At 39.2% G+C, this 12,891-nt stretch overlaps 1 protein-coding gene across 1 annotated transcript in view; it reads right to left on the bottom strand.

Annotated features, from left to right (window-relative positions):
- Positions 1-11,457, bottom strand: part of snap91a (synaptosome associated protein 91a) — a 67,018-nt gene extending 55,561 nt beyond the window's left edge. The window contains exon 1 of the mRNA XM_047357017.1: positions 10,682-11,457. Coding sequence (XP_047212973.1) covers positions 10,682-10,811 — 130 coding nt within the window. The 5' untranslated portion in view covers positions 10,812-11,457. The remainder of the gene's footprint in view (positions 1-10,681) is intronic.
- Positions 11,458-12,891: the final 1,434 nt, after the last annotated feature.

The raw sequence follows: 12,891 nt of genomic DNA, 5'->3' as shown, positions 1-12,891 counted from the left end.
GCTCCCCTGTACATTTGGTCAAAGATGATCTGAGAAAATACAAAATGGAGAAAAACTTTTTGTGACACTTTTCTGTTCCTCCGGTAGAACTAAACAGAATTTATCAGACCATCTTGTGAGCTACACGTCTAATGAACATTAAAATGTCACAGAAAGAAAAACAAAGAAAATGATCTCTAAGGTATGATTAGTGACAAACAAAGGTCCTCTGTACATTTGGCCATTTATAGTCAAAGAGAAACATTGAGTAATGAAAGCAAAGTGAGTAATGATACAGCAGGAAACACTAGCTTGACTGCATTATTGATATGCAGCTGGCTGATGTACAGCCAGGGCACAAGTACCATTTACGCAGCCATTTACATAACTGGAAAAGTATTTGCCCCTTTACAGATTTCCTGTGTTTTTACTTTTTTGGCACACTTAAATCTTTTGGGTTTCAAACAAATGTTGATATCAGACAAAGATGATCAGAGAAAAAACAAAATGAAGTTTTCAAATGATGATTTCACTTCCTGAGTGAAAAAAAACTATCCCTTTGTTTTGTTTCACTTTTACTAGCAGCACCCGCACCAATTTATTCCATGAACTGGACAATCAAGAAATCACTTGCAAAAAACCTGTCCGACAACAAGTATGCTAAAAGATCTAAAACAACTGACATAAAATTCCCCCCCCAAAAAAAATCAAGAACATATGAGAAACAAAGTCATTGACATCTGTCAGTCTGGAAAGAGTAACAAAGCCATTTCTGAGGTTTTTGGGACCCCAATGAAGCACAGTGAGAGCTAGTATCAAAAATGGAGGAAAGCGGAACAATGAAGGACCTTTCAAGGAGTGGCGGTCTACCAAAACGCACATCAATGACTCATCCAAGAAGTCAACAAAGAACCCAGAACAAGATCTGATGCACTGCAGGCTCCACATACCTCAGTTAAGATCAGTGTTCTTGATTCAAAAATAAGAAAGAGAGTGGGCAAGAAAATGCATCCATGGGAGAGTTCCAAGGCAAAACCATGGGTGGACCAAAAAACAAAACATAGGCTTACCTAATTTCTAACATTCTCTGCACTGACAAGGCAAAACTGTTGTGTTCATGTAAAACTAACACAGATTTCAGATAAATTACATCATACCAATAGTCAGACATTGTGAAGAGAAAGTTATGGTAACTGGCTGGTTTACTTGGACCAGGACCTGGACTCGCTGTAATTGATGGAACCATGAATTCCTGCTCTTTACCAAAACATCTTGCAGGAGAATGTTTGACTACCAGTTTGTGACCTTAAGCTAAAGCATGCTTGGTTTACACTGCAGGACCAAAGCAAACCAGAAATTCTATATCTGAGTGGTTTGAAAGAATAGGGTTTCTGAGTGGCCCAGTCAAAGTCTGTATCCAGTTGAGATGCTATTGCATGGCCATTGATTTGAAAATGCTTGATGGCACTCATTACTGAAATACAACCAGGTATTTGGTTTAGGGGACAATTAGTTTTTTACATAGGGCCAGACTGGTTTAGATAGTTGTTTTTTTTTTTCTTTTATTATCTGAGCATTAAATCCACAACAGAGCTTTTCCTTTTCAGGCCCATAAGCATCACATTGAAAGATCAGAGAGAGGAGAGGAGAGCACATCTACTTGCTGCTAAGATTTACAGTAGCAGAGATAATAGTGTGATAGTATGGGGGATCTTCAACTCACCTCATTAATCTGGACACACGCTGATGGCTGGGCACTCCACCTCCCACACCATGTTTGCCATTACAGAGGATCTCAAAGATTCCTGCAGAGCGATCAAGTCTGCTGTACAATATCAACAACCCACTTTAAAGTTCTTCTTTTCAGTGCAACTCATTGAGAATACAAGAAGAGAGAGGAAAAAAGAAGAAATGAAGGGAGTCAGGGTGAAAAAAAGGGGCAACCGCAGACTGTGACCATGAGTGTTTCTGACATTTTATCAACCTAGAAGTTAGACCTGCTTCAAGGAACAGCAGGTATAACAGGCGCATCAAGTTGCTTCAGTGTTTGTCCAAGATTCATCCAAAAGGAAACATCTGAACAGAAAAAGGTTGCCTTGAATTATGTTCTGCAGACCAATGAATAATAGTAAGTATCAAGGGGGAAAAAAACTAAAAACTGATGATCTAAAGGATCCTTGGCTCAAAGATCGGCCCTGTACACTGCTGGCAGAACCCTTAAACAAGAATTTATTGATGATTTCACTCCAGACAGATGAGACAGAAGTTAATTTGAGGGATACTGGAACAGTCTGGGCCTATATAATGCCAGCACTAATTGAATGGTTACCCACAATTAAACAGGGCAGGGATTTTGAACAAAAGCCAGAAAATGTGTAAATTGATCAGTTGTGTTTAGATCAGTTTGGCAGGCTATTGTTTAAAACTGACATTTTTACCAAATATTAGGATATATTACCTTTCTGGGTTGCAGTGACATCTAGGGATACAATTAGTAAACTGCAACTAACTAAAGCCCACCTAACCCTACTGGCCAAAACAAATATAATGAATTTCTATAGTGATGAAAACATAACAGTGAATGTAAGTCTGTAAATTTGAGAACTCATTTCTGAAATAAGAAATTCCTGCTATGAAACCAGCAAGTGATCGTTATTTTGTCATTTCCTAAACATTACAACAATTTAAACGGTTTTTTTTTTTTGTCAAAGGATCTTGTTTGAGGTACTCATACAATCTAATGACAAATGTGTTTTAATCAGATAAGGAGAAATGTTGTTCTTTTTAAGCAATATATTTTTAAGGTATTTCTTGCATATAGAAACACAAAGATAAGCTGGAACTCCTGATAAAATAAAAGTTCCTTTTGTTTCAGAAGCATAAACTCACACTGAAAAAAATGCTTAGCTGGGGGGAAATCTTATGAACTACTTGTTTGTAACCAGTGGCAGAGCTGTTAATATCACTGCTGTCTTCTAAGGACTCTCAAGGCTGACAGAAAATTAAGAGTCAGCCTAACCCAAATAATTATTGTTTTTCTGAATCTGGCTCCCCTGCACGGCCTTGATGGCCGGCTATCTTCAATTTCTCCTGGAAGTTATGTAAACATGATGCTCTGCTCCCTCTGCCCCCTCCCTTCCCTGAGGATATCTGTGGACCTGCTCAGAACTTTGTGGCCGTTTGATGAACATTCCAACGTATCATCAAGGACAATGGCCTCTGTGACAGTGCTTCATGGACCTACTTGCACACACACACACACATGCTCAAGATAAACATATGCACCCCCTCACACCACCTTCACCGTTCCCGGCATGATGTGGTTTTGTAAATTTGTTGCTTCTTTGTGCTGAGGTTTTTTACAATCTCAAACTGTATCCTGCTAAGGATAAAGTGTGAAATATGATTTTTTTTCCTCTACTTACCTAATGTGGCCTCTTTTCTCATCTAGCAAGGGCAGCGCCTGTGAGTGGGCAGCAAAGCCTCAATGACCCGTTCCGCCCCTTGTCTTGTGTCATGATGTCTGTTTGGATGGGTTGTACTGGAATTCTAATTTCCCCTCGGGGATCAATAAAGTATCTTTGAATTGAATTGAATTGAATTGAATTTAAAAATGAGCCACGGGTACAATTATATTTCAGATGCCTAATTGTTCATGCTAATGAAAACTCATTGGTACAACACAGGTAAATAATAATATGGCAATTGAGGTTTCATTAATTTATTTAGACTGCTTGGAATGTGTGAATGTGTGTGTCTGGGCGTGTCTGTAAAAAGGTGAACAGACAAAAATTGCGAAAGTTGACTGTTTCCTTGTAAATACCAGCAGACGTACACAGACAAAAAGTTCCCAAAGGTTTTTTGCACAATTTATTTGTTCTGGGCTGGTACAATAACAGAACGTTGATTAAGGGGACTGTTTAAGCAAGAAAGTGCTTTATATGTTGATTTTGGAACAATTACTGGGAATATATTAAAATATTTTCAGTTTGTATTAGTTTGTAAGTAATGCATTATTTTGTTAGCTCCTTATTTAAATAAATGTTGTTGTATTATTTTGCATCTTCATTCATAGTAGCTATGTTGTCCCTAATGGTTTCTTTCAGTTTAGATCCATTTGTTTCAAAGTAGTCTGCCATCCATTGTTCAGGGTTTTTGGTTCGGCGTAACACTGTTGCCCTGAAAATAGAAGAAGCTTCCATAGACATAATTTTGTACTTGAGTTTATTGCTGCCGTTTGGGTCCCACTTCCATGGCTGTTCGGTCAGTGTGTCAAGCGTGTAGCAAGGAGTAATGCGTCTTTACTAGATGCTACGCTCTTTACAGATCATCCCCAGATTTGTTTAGCTTTTAGGCCTGAGGACTGAGATGGCCATGTAACAAGGTGTTTTTTTTTGTGTCTGATGACGGCCCTTAGCATCACTTATCCCCCACCATACTTAAAACTGGGCATGAGATGCTTTTTCACATATTCAGTCTCTTTTTCATGCCAGACGGCCCCGGCTTCTTTGTTTAATGAAAGCTCAATCTTAAGTCTCATCCAACCAAAGCACAGAGTTCCATCTGGAGGTAGATTTGAGCAAACTACAGATGTTTGTGCTTCTGATATGACAGAAAATGTGTTTCTCTGACACTCCTCTTAGTGGCTTTTATGGAGACAAGCTGCTACTCTCAGATGCAGTTCTCTAACAGTCAGCTTTTGGTGATTTGTTTTACCAATCTAACCTTCCTGCCTGGTGCCCAGTATCTAACATCAACACGTCACATGCACTTTAATGTATGTACTTGACAGATTCCAAGTCAAGTACATACGTACATTAGTTATCACAGTTCACTTGTCAAATTCAGGTTATCATTCAAATTGGTTCAAATGTTCTATCAAAGGAAACCCAGCAGATTGCATTGAGTCAGTAACTTGCAGCATTCACTCTTCCTGGATGAGCAAGTAGCGACAGTGGGCAGTCTTTTTACAAAAGTTTAATAAAAGTTGTGGGTTATATTACAATTTTAATATGTCAGTGTGGTGGTACTTGGAAACCTTAATACTGAAGTGATACTTGTGATGAAATGTTTGGGAACCCCTGTGCTAAAGCATTCTGGGAGATAGACTTATATTATGAAACAGAAGAAAAAAGTCTCTCTTCTCAAAGACAGTTGTTATAAGAAGAATATGTAAAATCTTCTCAGTGATATTCTTGAGGTTTGCCAAAGAATATTTCCAAACTCTGAACTCCTTAATAAAAAGAAAGAAACCACTGTCAAACAAAGTTAAGAATAAGCTTGAATCTCTCGAAGAAGAAAATCACAATAAACCAGATGAGCCCAAAAGACCATCCTAACGGCTTCCAAACCCCATCTTTATCCATGAGGCCTTGTGCCTCTGAAATCTGGTAACACATTGATGGTGACACATGCAGTGGTAACAGCACCCTGTCTGCCAGAGGGTGCTCAGCATGCTGTTTATGTTTTTAATAGCTTGCTGTCCTGCTTCCGCTTCCAGTCACCAACACACACCCAGTAGGTAATATGCTCTGCTTTTACCGTGAGCACAGCATAATAGCATCTCTGTTAAAATAAACTGTTAATTGGAGTAGGAACACGATTCAGCAGATATGGTGATACTTACTGAAGGATCCAAACCCTTAATCTGTGGCGTGATCTGTACACATTTACATTCCAAACCTTGTGTGGATGCGAAATAGAGGGATTTTCTACAACAGATTTTCTAAAACATGACCTTCACATTACCAACATGTCGTGACTGTTGGAACAGCAGCAGGATTTAGAGGTTTGGGAACCCAATGAGCAGATAAGAGAAAGAGGCTATTAGGAGCAGCAGGAGTAGTAGGGCATGTCTTTGGAAAAAAAGTCATCTTCCTTTGACCGACATTCAAATCTTGTTTCACTGATTTCTTCTGACCTGCAGATATAACTAACCAACTGGCTTGGTTGTTTTCACCTAATCAGTAAAATGCTACCTTCCAGTACTCCTCACAGGAGAAATAAATAGCATTCATCACACATTTTGTTATCACAGCATTAATTTAGCAGCTGCTGTTTCAGGCAAAAGGAATAAAAAAATCAAGTTCCAAAGACATAAGTATTCTGCACCACTAACAATGAGAAGTAAGATGGAAAAAATGAATGATGATTTGGGATTTAGCAATACATCCAGCTTAGAAGCAATAATTTTTACTTAAAAGTAAAAATTATTAATTAAAGTACATCAAATATGATACTTTGCATGTGTGAAATATGCATCAACAGGCACCTTGGTTGCATCAAACCTAGATGTGTTTTTTAGTTTTATTTGCGACAATAGTCTACAACAGGTTAAAACACCAACCTTCTCATCTAGGGCTCATAAGCGAGACTTTGTGCAAATCCAGACAAACGAAACCAGAGAAGCATCTTAAACTTACATTTCTCTGTTCAGACATCATTCCAATTTTTCTAACAGTCCCGTCTGGCTCGCATCCCACACAGCCCTGCATGCTAGAATTAACAGTGAATGTGGTTAGTGTTATATTCCTGTCTTACTGACTTGTGTCCTAGCCAACAGTTCCGATGGTTATACCGGTGAGAAAGATGCTTCCTGAAAAAACCACACTATTTGCAATGGTGACCCAGTGCTGCTGAATATTAAAGAATCTTGATGAAGTTAGATTCAAGTCTTTGATCTAAATGGCTTGAAAACCTCCGATTCACACCCTTGACTCACAGCTGCATCTTCTTGGCAAAAGCAATTCAGGCCTCATCCTCAAATATGACAACCAGTGCTTCCAGCACAGGTCTCGTAGTGGTAGTGAGTTTTTGTGAATGCACTTTCATTATATTGAACAATCCTACCCACATTCTGATTAAAATCTTTTCCAAGTTTACTATGAGTGTCTGATTTGTGCTGCAGTCATGTCTCAGCTTAATAAAAGTCTTTAAACTCTTGGCAAACCACAAGTAAATGTTTAGTACTGCAATATGTCCTTTGTCCACATGGATAAAATCATCTAAGGACTTGAAGATAACAAAATAAAACATTTAATTATGCCGTAAAAACAAAGTAGTTAATAAGGTTTGCCTCAAGATTGTATAGATCTTATAAGATATCAGATAGACATGTTTGCCTATTTTCTTATGGCAAGATTGACTAAAATGATATGTGCATGGTGCTTTTAATAAGGTAATTGCATCTTAATATGTGCAGAGACTTATTAAGGTTCAATCAACTAATCATTTACCAAGATTTTGATTGATTCACCTCCATTTGGTCTGGTTAAAGTTGTAAAATAGAACATAGGTTCCTAATGTTGCTCTCACCAGAGAGGCACACATGTGGCCAACAGCTGTGATATTTTTAACCAGAACAGTCCTTGATGGGAAACATTTTTAACAACATGTTGAGCGATAAGAGTAAGGTCAAATGTACCTTCAATCTAAACCTTCGTGCAACATTGCTTATGTAACATTATTTAGCCAGCTAACGGTTGTCTTAAGAAGATGAACTGTGTGTATGACATGTCTTTAACGGACAGTTGAGATTTATTTGGAATTGGATTCTGTTGGGAAATTATAACCAGTCAATATCTTGTGCTTCGTTGTTTTCCGAAAAACAACAAAGCAAAGTAAAGATGACAACAGGATAATTTACTGCAGATTAAATATTGAATGCTATAAGTTCTCCACCGAGCTTTTAGTTGACTTTAGCAATTTAAAACATCTCAACTGTAATCGTTTATGTCTTATATTGCCTTCCACCAATCTGACTGTTTCAATTTTTCTCCAAACTCAGTGGGATATGATATCTGTTACTCGACGGTCAGTATAATGGTGGTGGAGGTACACCATATTAATCATCCCTCCGGTAGACTACTGACGTCAGGACCCTCGCTACATGTCTCTGTCTGTCCCCTTCCTGTCTAAACCGTGTGAATAACAGCCACTAAGACCACAAAATCCTAAAAAACCTACTTATACTGATAAAAACTTCATAGAGCCTCAAATAAGATCCAAAATATCCTTACGCAAAAAACAGGTAAAACCTCCTATAGCTTCATAATTTAGAACTAGCATTGTAGGACATTATTGAAATGATAACAGACAAAATTATAACAGATATTACATATAATTATATTTCTGGTAGTGATCACAGACCAAATTATGAGAAAGTAAACATTTTCAATAACTCCTTGTGCAGCACTTAAAAGTAAATAGATAGATAAGAATAATAGTATGTCAAATATTATCCTTCAGTTTTCTTTAATGAAGGAGATTTACCTTTAATGAACTAATGATGATACAATACATAATAATGTTGCAGATATATTTGTTTCGGACATATTCTGTACTTCAGTGGTCATAACTCAAGGGGAAGCTGTAGCTTTACACAACAACAAATTATTTGCAGTTTCACAAGGATATCTTGGTGTAAACTTCATGTTGAAATGAATGTAATGGAACAAGGGTCTGAAAAAACTCATTAATGTTGATGACAAAACTACTTTAAAGCTAGTTTTAGCCTCCATAATTGAGGGTGTGACCACGTGCCTCTTCACTTGTCATAAAATGCTGATGCAAACTTGTGCAAACAAACCAGTTTGCAAATAGCTATTGACTAAATTACCAGAATTCATTGTTCACTTTTATATTTTCCATGGACTGATTTCTCTCAGTGTGTTTTAGTTTGCCAACTTCAACCTGCAGGCATTTCCTGGGATTTTAAAATATGTTTTTCCTGAATGTAAGCATTGTGATAGCTATATTCCTAGGTAACACTGTTATTCATACCATGGAGTGGCCTTTGTGCATTTTAGCTTGCTATTTTAATTTCCCGCAGGAAGCTTCATTATACCTTTTTGTCTGCTTTTTTGCTTCAAACTACAGTACAGTTTTCCCTTTTGAGAAAGCTTAAATTATAGTTATAATCCTGAGAAACCCTTGGACTTTATGTCATTTTCTCACATTACGACCACAAATCATAATGTGTTTTGCTGGGATGTAATGTAATTTTGTGTGACAAACACAAAGTTGTGCATAAGTGTCAGATGGACTGAAAAGAATACATGGTTTTCAGAATCATACAGAAAATAAATCTGAAGTCTGGTATGAATGAATATCTTGTGGAACCACTAATTACAGCTGCAAGTCGTTGCGGTGTGTCTCTACTAGCTTTGCAAATCTTGAGACTGAATGTTTTGCTCATACCTCTATATCTCCAAGTCACTCAGATTGGATGGAGAGCATCTGTGATTATCAACTCCTGCCACAGTTTCTCAATTGCTTTGATTTAAACTGATCCATAGTACTTCTAACTGTATGTTTAAGGCCATTGTTCTGCTGGAAGGTTCAACCTCTACCCGAGTCTCAAATCTTCTTATAGTCTTTCTTCCAGGAATGTCCTATATTTAGCTCCATTAGTCTTGACGCTTCCCTGTCCCTGCTGAAGAAGCATCCCCAATACCATGATGCTGACACCACCGTGTTTCATGGTGGGGATGGTGTGTTCAGGGTGATGTGCAGTGTTACTTTTCTGCCACACAAAGTGATATGCATGTTGGCCAAAAGTTCAGTTTTGATCTCAGCTGACCAGAAAACCTCCTTCTACCTGTTTGCACAGTCCCTTGCATACTTCGTGGTCAACTTTAAACAGGAGTTCTTCTGGTATTCTTTCACCAAAGGGTTTATTCCTGTCATTCACCCATAAACCCCAGCTGTCCTGCAACCAGATTCTTCCACCTGAGCTGTGGATCTCCATAGGTCCTCCAGAGTTACTATCGTTATGTTTCTTTGATTAATGCTTCCCTTTGCCTGGCCATCTCTGGGTAGGATAGTTAAGCCATGCTTTCCAGCTTTATGCCAGACTTGTCTATTGTGTTCATTGGTCTTCATGAAGCTGTTTGTTCAGTAATGTTCTCTAACAAATGTTTGAGGCCTTCACAGGACAGCTAGATTTGTACTAAGATTAATTTACACACAAACTGACTTCACTTATTAATTAGATGACACCCCACACTTCTCAGATTTGTAAAAACATTTGGAAACCATGAACCAATTTTCTTCCACAATTATGCACTGCTTTGTGTTGGTCTGTCACATAATATTACATTAAAATACATTTAAGTTTGTAATCGTTACATGACAAAATCAAATGCGACCTTTAAGATGTTCAGCGTGATACATTTCTGTGACATAATATGGCACTGCAAATAGCAGAATTGTGTGCACTTGTATGTGTGTCTGCGTTACTGTTTTTTGTAGTCTCATTAGGACTGCTCCTCGACCGGTCATAGCTATGACCAAATCCCAGATTAATTCAGTGTCTGTATTATTGGTTGGCGTTTAGAGCTAGAAATGCAGTAAACATGGATAAACTTGGGGGCTAGGCTAGATTCAATGAATGGAAGTCAGTGCAATGTAAGGATTACTGCTCTGGTGGAAGAAGCTGAATGAGGGGTCAGAAAGGACATAGTGTAGTATGTTTGGATAGATAGATAGATAGATAGATAGATAGATAGATAGATAGATAGATAGATAGATAGATAGATAGATAGATAGATAGATAGATAGATAGATAGATAGATAGATAGATAGATAGATAGATAGATAGATAGATAGATAGATAGATAGATAGATAGATAGATAGATAGATAGATAGATAGATAGATAGATAGATAGATAGATAGATAGATAGATAGATAGATAGACTTACATTCCAGGTGTTTTTTCTTTGGGGCTGTCTGCTCATGTGTGGTGGCCTTACACACGACTCTGGAGACCTCGGAGCCCGTCAGGGTGTACTGCGCCGCGGCGATGCGGTCTGTCAGCGTCTGCCCCGACATCTTCTAAATATCCGCTGAGTACAATCTCCACAATCAGTGTCCAATATGGTCCTACCCCCCCCACTTTCACTCTCACTCACCGAAAGGAGCGGGCAGCCTCTATAATCCCAGCTGCCCTCGAAAACGCAACACAGATCCAGCACTAGAGCGGATACACTGGGACACTTTCTGCTCGCTTTGATTGCATAATAACTGGAAGTCTGTCCTGTTGGATATGCATGCGTTTCCTTCCCTGAAGGCCAGTATCCGACATTCGGCACCGAAATCCAGTCCAATCCTAGATGGGTTTTATTTTATTTATTTTTTATTTCTGATCGGTGTTTCGGTGCTTGCAGGATGATGCTGGTTGCTGTCTCTCCCTCCTCCCTGTTTTCCTTCCTCCTGGATAATCCTCTCCAGCAGCAGCAGCGTTCCTTCCGTCCCTGTGTATCAGCGGGGCATAGAGGGGAGCATCATCACTGTCATCATCCCCCACCGTCCGGCGCAGCTGTTTTCCTCCCTCCTTCTTCTGCCCCCGTTGCGGCCTGTGAGCCCGAAAATACGCGCTGCAGCCCGGATGGTTAGATAGCTGTGATTTTAGACGAATTCACACCCTCCTATTTTATTTATTTAATAACTAATTCATATCGCCCTGCACCCCCCCTCCCCTCCCAACCTACTCTGAGTCAGATGACGCTGCTTTGCCAGCCTCGCTGCTGCCTCTGTTATCGCGAGACCCGGAGAAGGCGCGATAACACGAGGGGTTCATCTAAACAGCCGAGCGTCATGCTTTCTGTGAAGGTCATATGAAGCCCGAAGCTGCATGCAACAAGACTTCACCATGTTCTCTGATCCCTGGGCTCTCTATTTGTGTAAAACAAATAGATTCATTCATTTATGAGCAGCAGAGCAGGACGCGAAGAAGTGAGGCGGATTTAGTCCCTGTCCACGGTGCTGATCTCTCCTAATAGTGGATGACTTAGATGTTCACCTATCTGCCTTGTTTCCCATATTTTGTTCAAGTTCACTTCATCCTATTTGGATCTAGGCGAATGACAAACACTAAATACATTACAGTGTTGTGAAAGGATTTTTTTTTTTTTTTTTTCAAAATGTGACTATGTTACTAATACAAAGCAGAAAGTGTGTGCATTTGTATTCAGGCCCCCTTATTCCTAAGCCCTTAAATAAAACTCAGGTACTAATTGTCTTCAAAACTCTTCTAATTAGCAGAGTCCATTTGAGTGATATAATCTCATTATCAATGCAACTGCTGAGTGAAGGCCTCAGAGGTTTGTTAGAGAACATTATTGAACAAACATGAAACAGGAAGAAGGACCACAACAGACTGGTCAGGAAGAAAGTTGTGGAGAGGTTTACAGGTCCTTCTCAAAATATTAGCATATTGTGATAAAGTTCATTATTTTCCATAATGTAATGATGAAAATTTAACATTCATATATTTTAGATTCATTGCACACTAACTGAAATATTTCAGGTCTTTTATTGTCTTAATACGGATGATTTTGGCATACAGCTCATGAAAACCTAAAATTCCTATCTCACAAAATTAGCATATCATTAAAAGGGTCTCTAAACAAGCTATGAACCTAATCATCTGAATCAACGAGTTAACTCTAAACACCTGCAAAAGATTCCTGAGGCCTTTAAAACTCCCAGCCTGGTTCATCACTCAAAACCCCAATCATGGGTAAGACTGCCGACCTGACTGCTGTCCAGAAGGCCACTATTGACACCCTCAAGCAAGAGGGTAAGACACAGAAAGAAATTTCTGAACGAATAGGCTGTTCCCAGAGTGCTGTATCAAGGCACCTCAGTGGGAAGTCTGTGGGAAGGAAAAAGTGTGGCAGAAAACGCTGCACAACGAGAAGAGGTGACCGGACCCTGAGGAAGATTGTGGAGAAGGGCCGATTCCAGACCTTGGGGGACCTGCGGAAGCAGTGGACTGAGTCTGGAGTAGAAACATCCAGAGCCACCGTGCACAGGCGTGTGCAGGAAATGGGCTACAGGTGCCGCATTCCCCAGGTCAAGCCACTTTTGAACCAGAAACAGCGGCAGAAGCGCCTGACCTGGGCTACAG

The sequence above is a fragment of the Girardinichthys multiradiatus genome, chromosome 3 (genome assembly GCF_021462225.1).
Source record: "Girardinichthys multiradiatus isolate DD_20200921_A chromosome 3, DD_fGirMul_XY1, whole genome shotgun sequence".
In the NCBI taxonomy this organism is placed as follows: domain Eukaryota; kingdom Metazoa; phylum Chordata; class Actinopteri; order Cyprinodontiformes; family Goodeidae; genus Girardinichthys; species Girardinichthys multiradiatus.
Note: the sequence above shows the minus strand (reverse complement) of the source record. Positions and strands in the feature narration are given on the sequence as shown.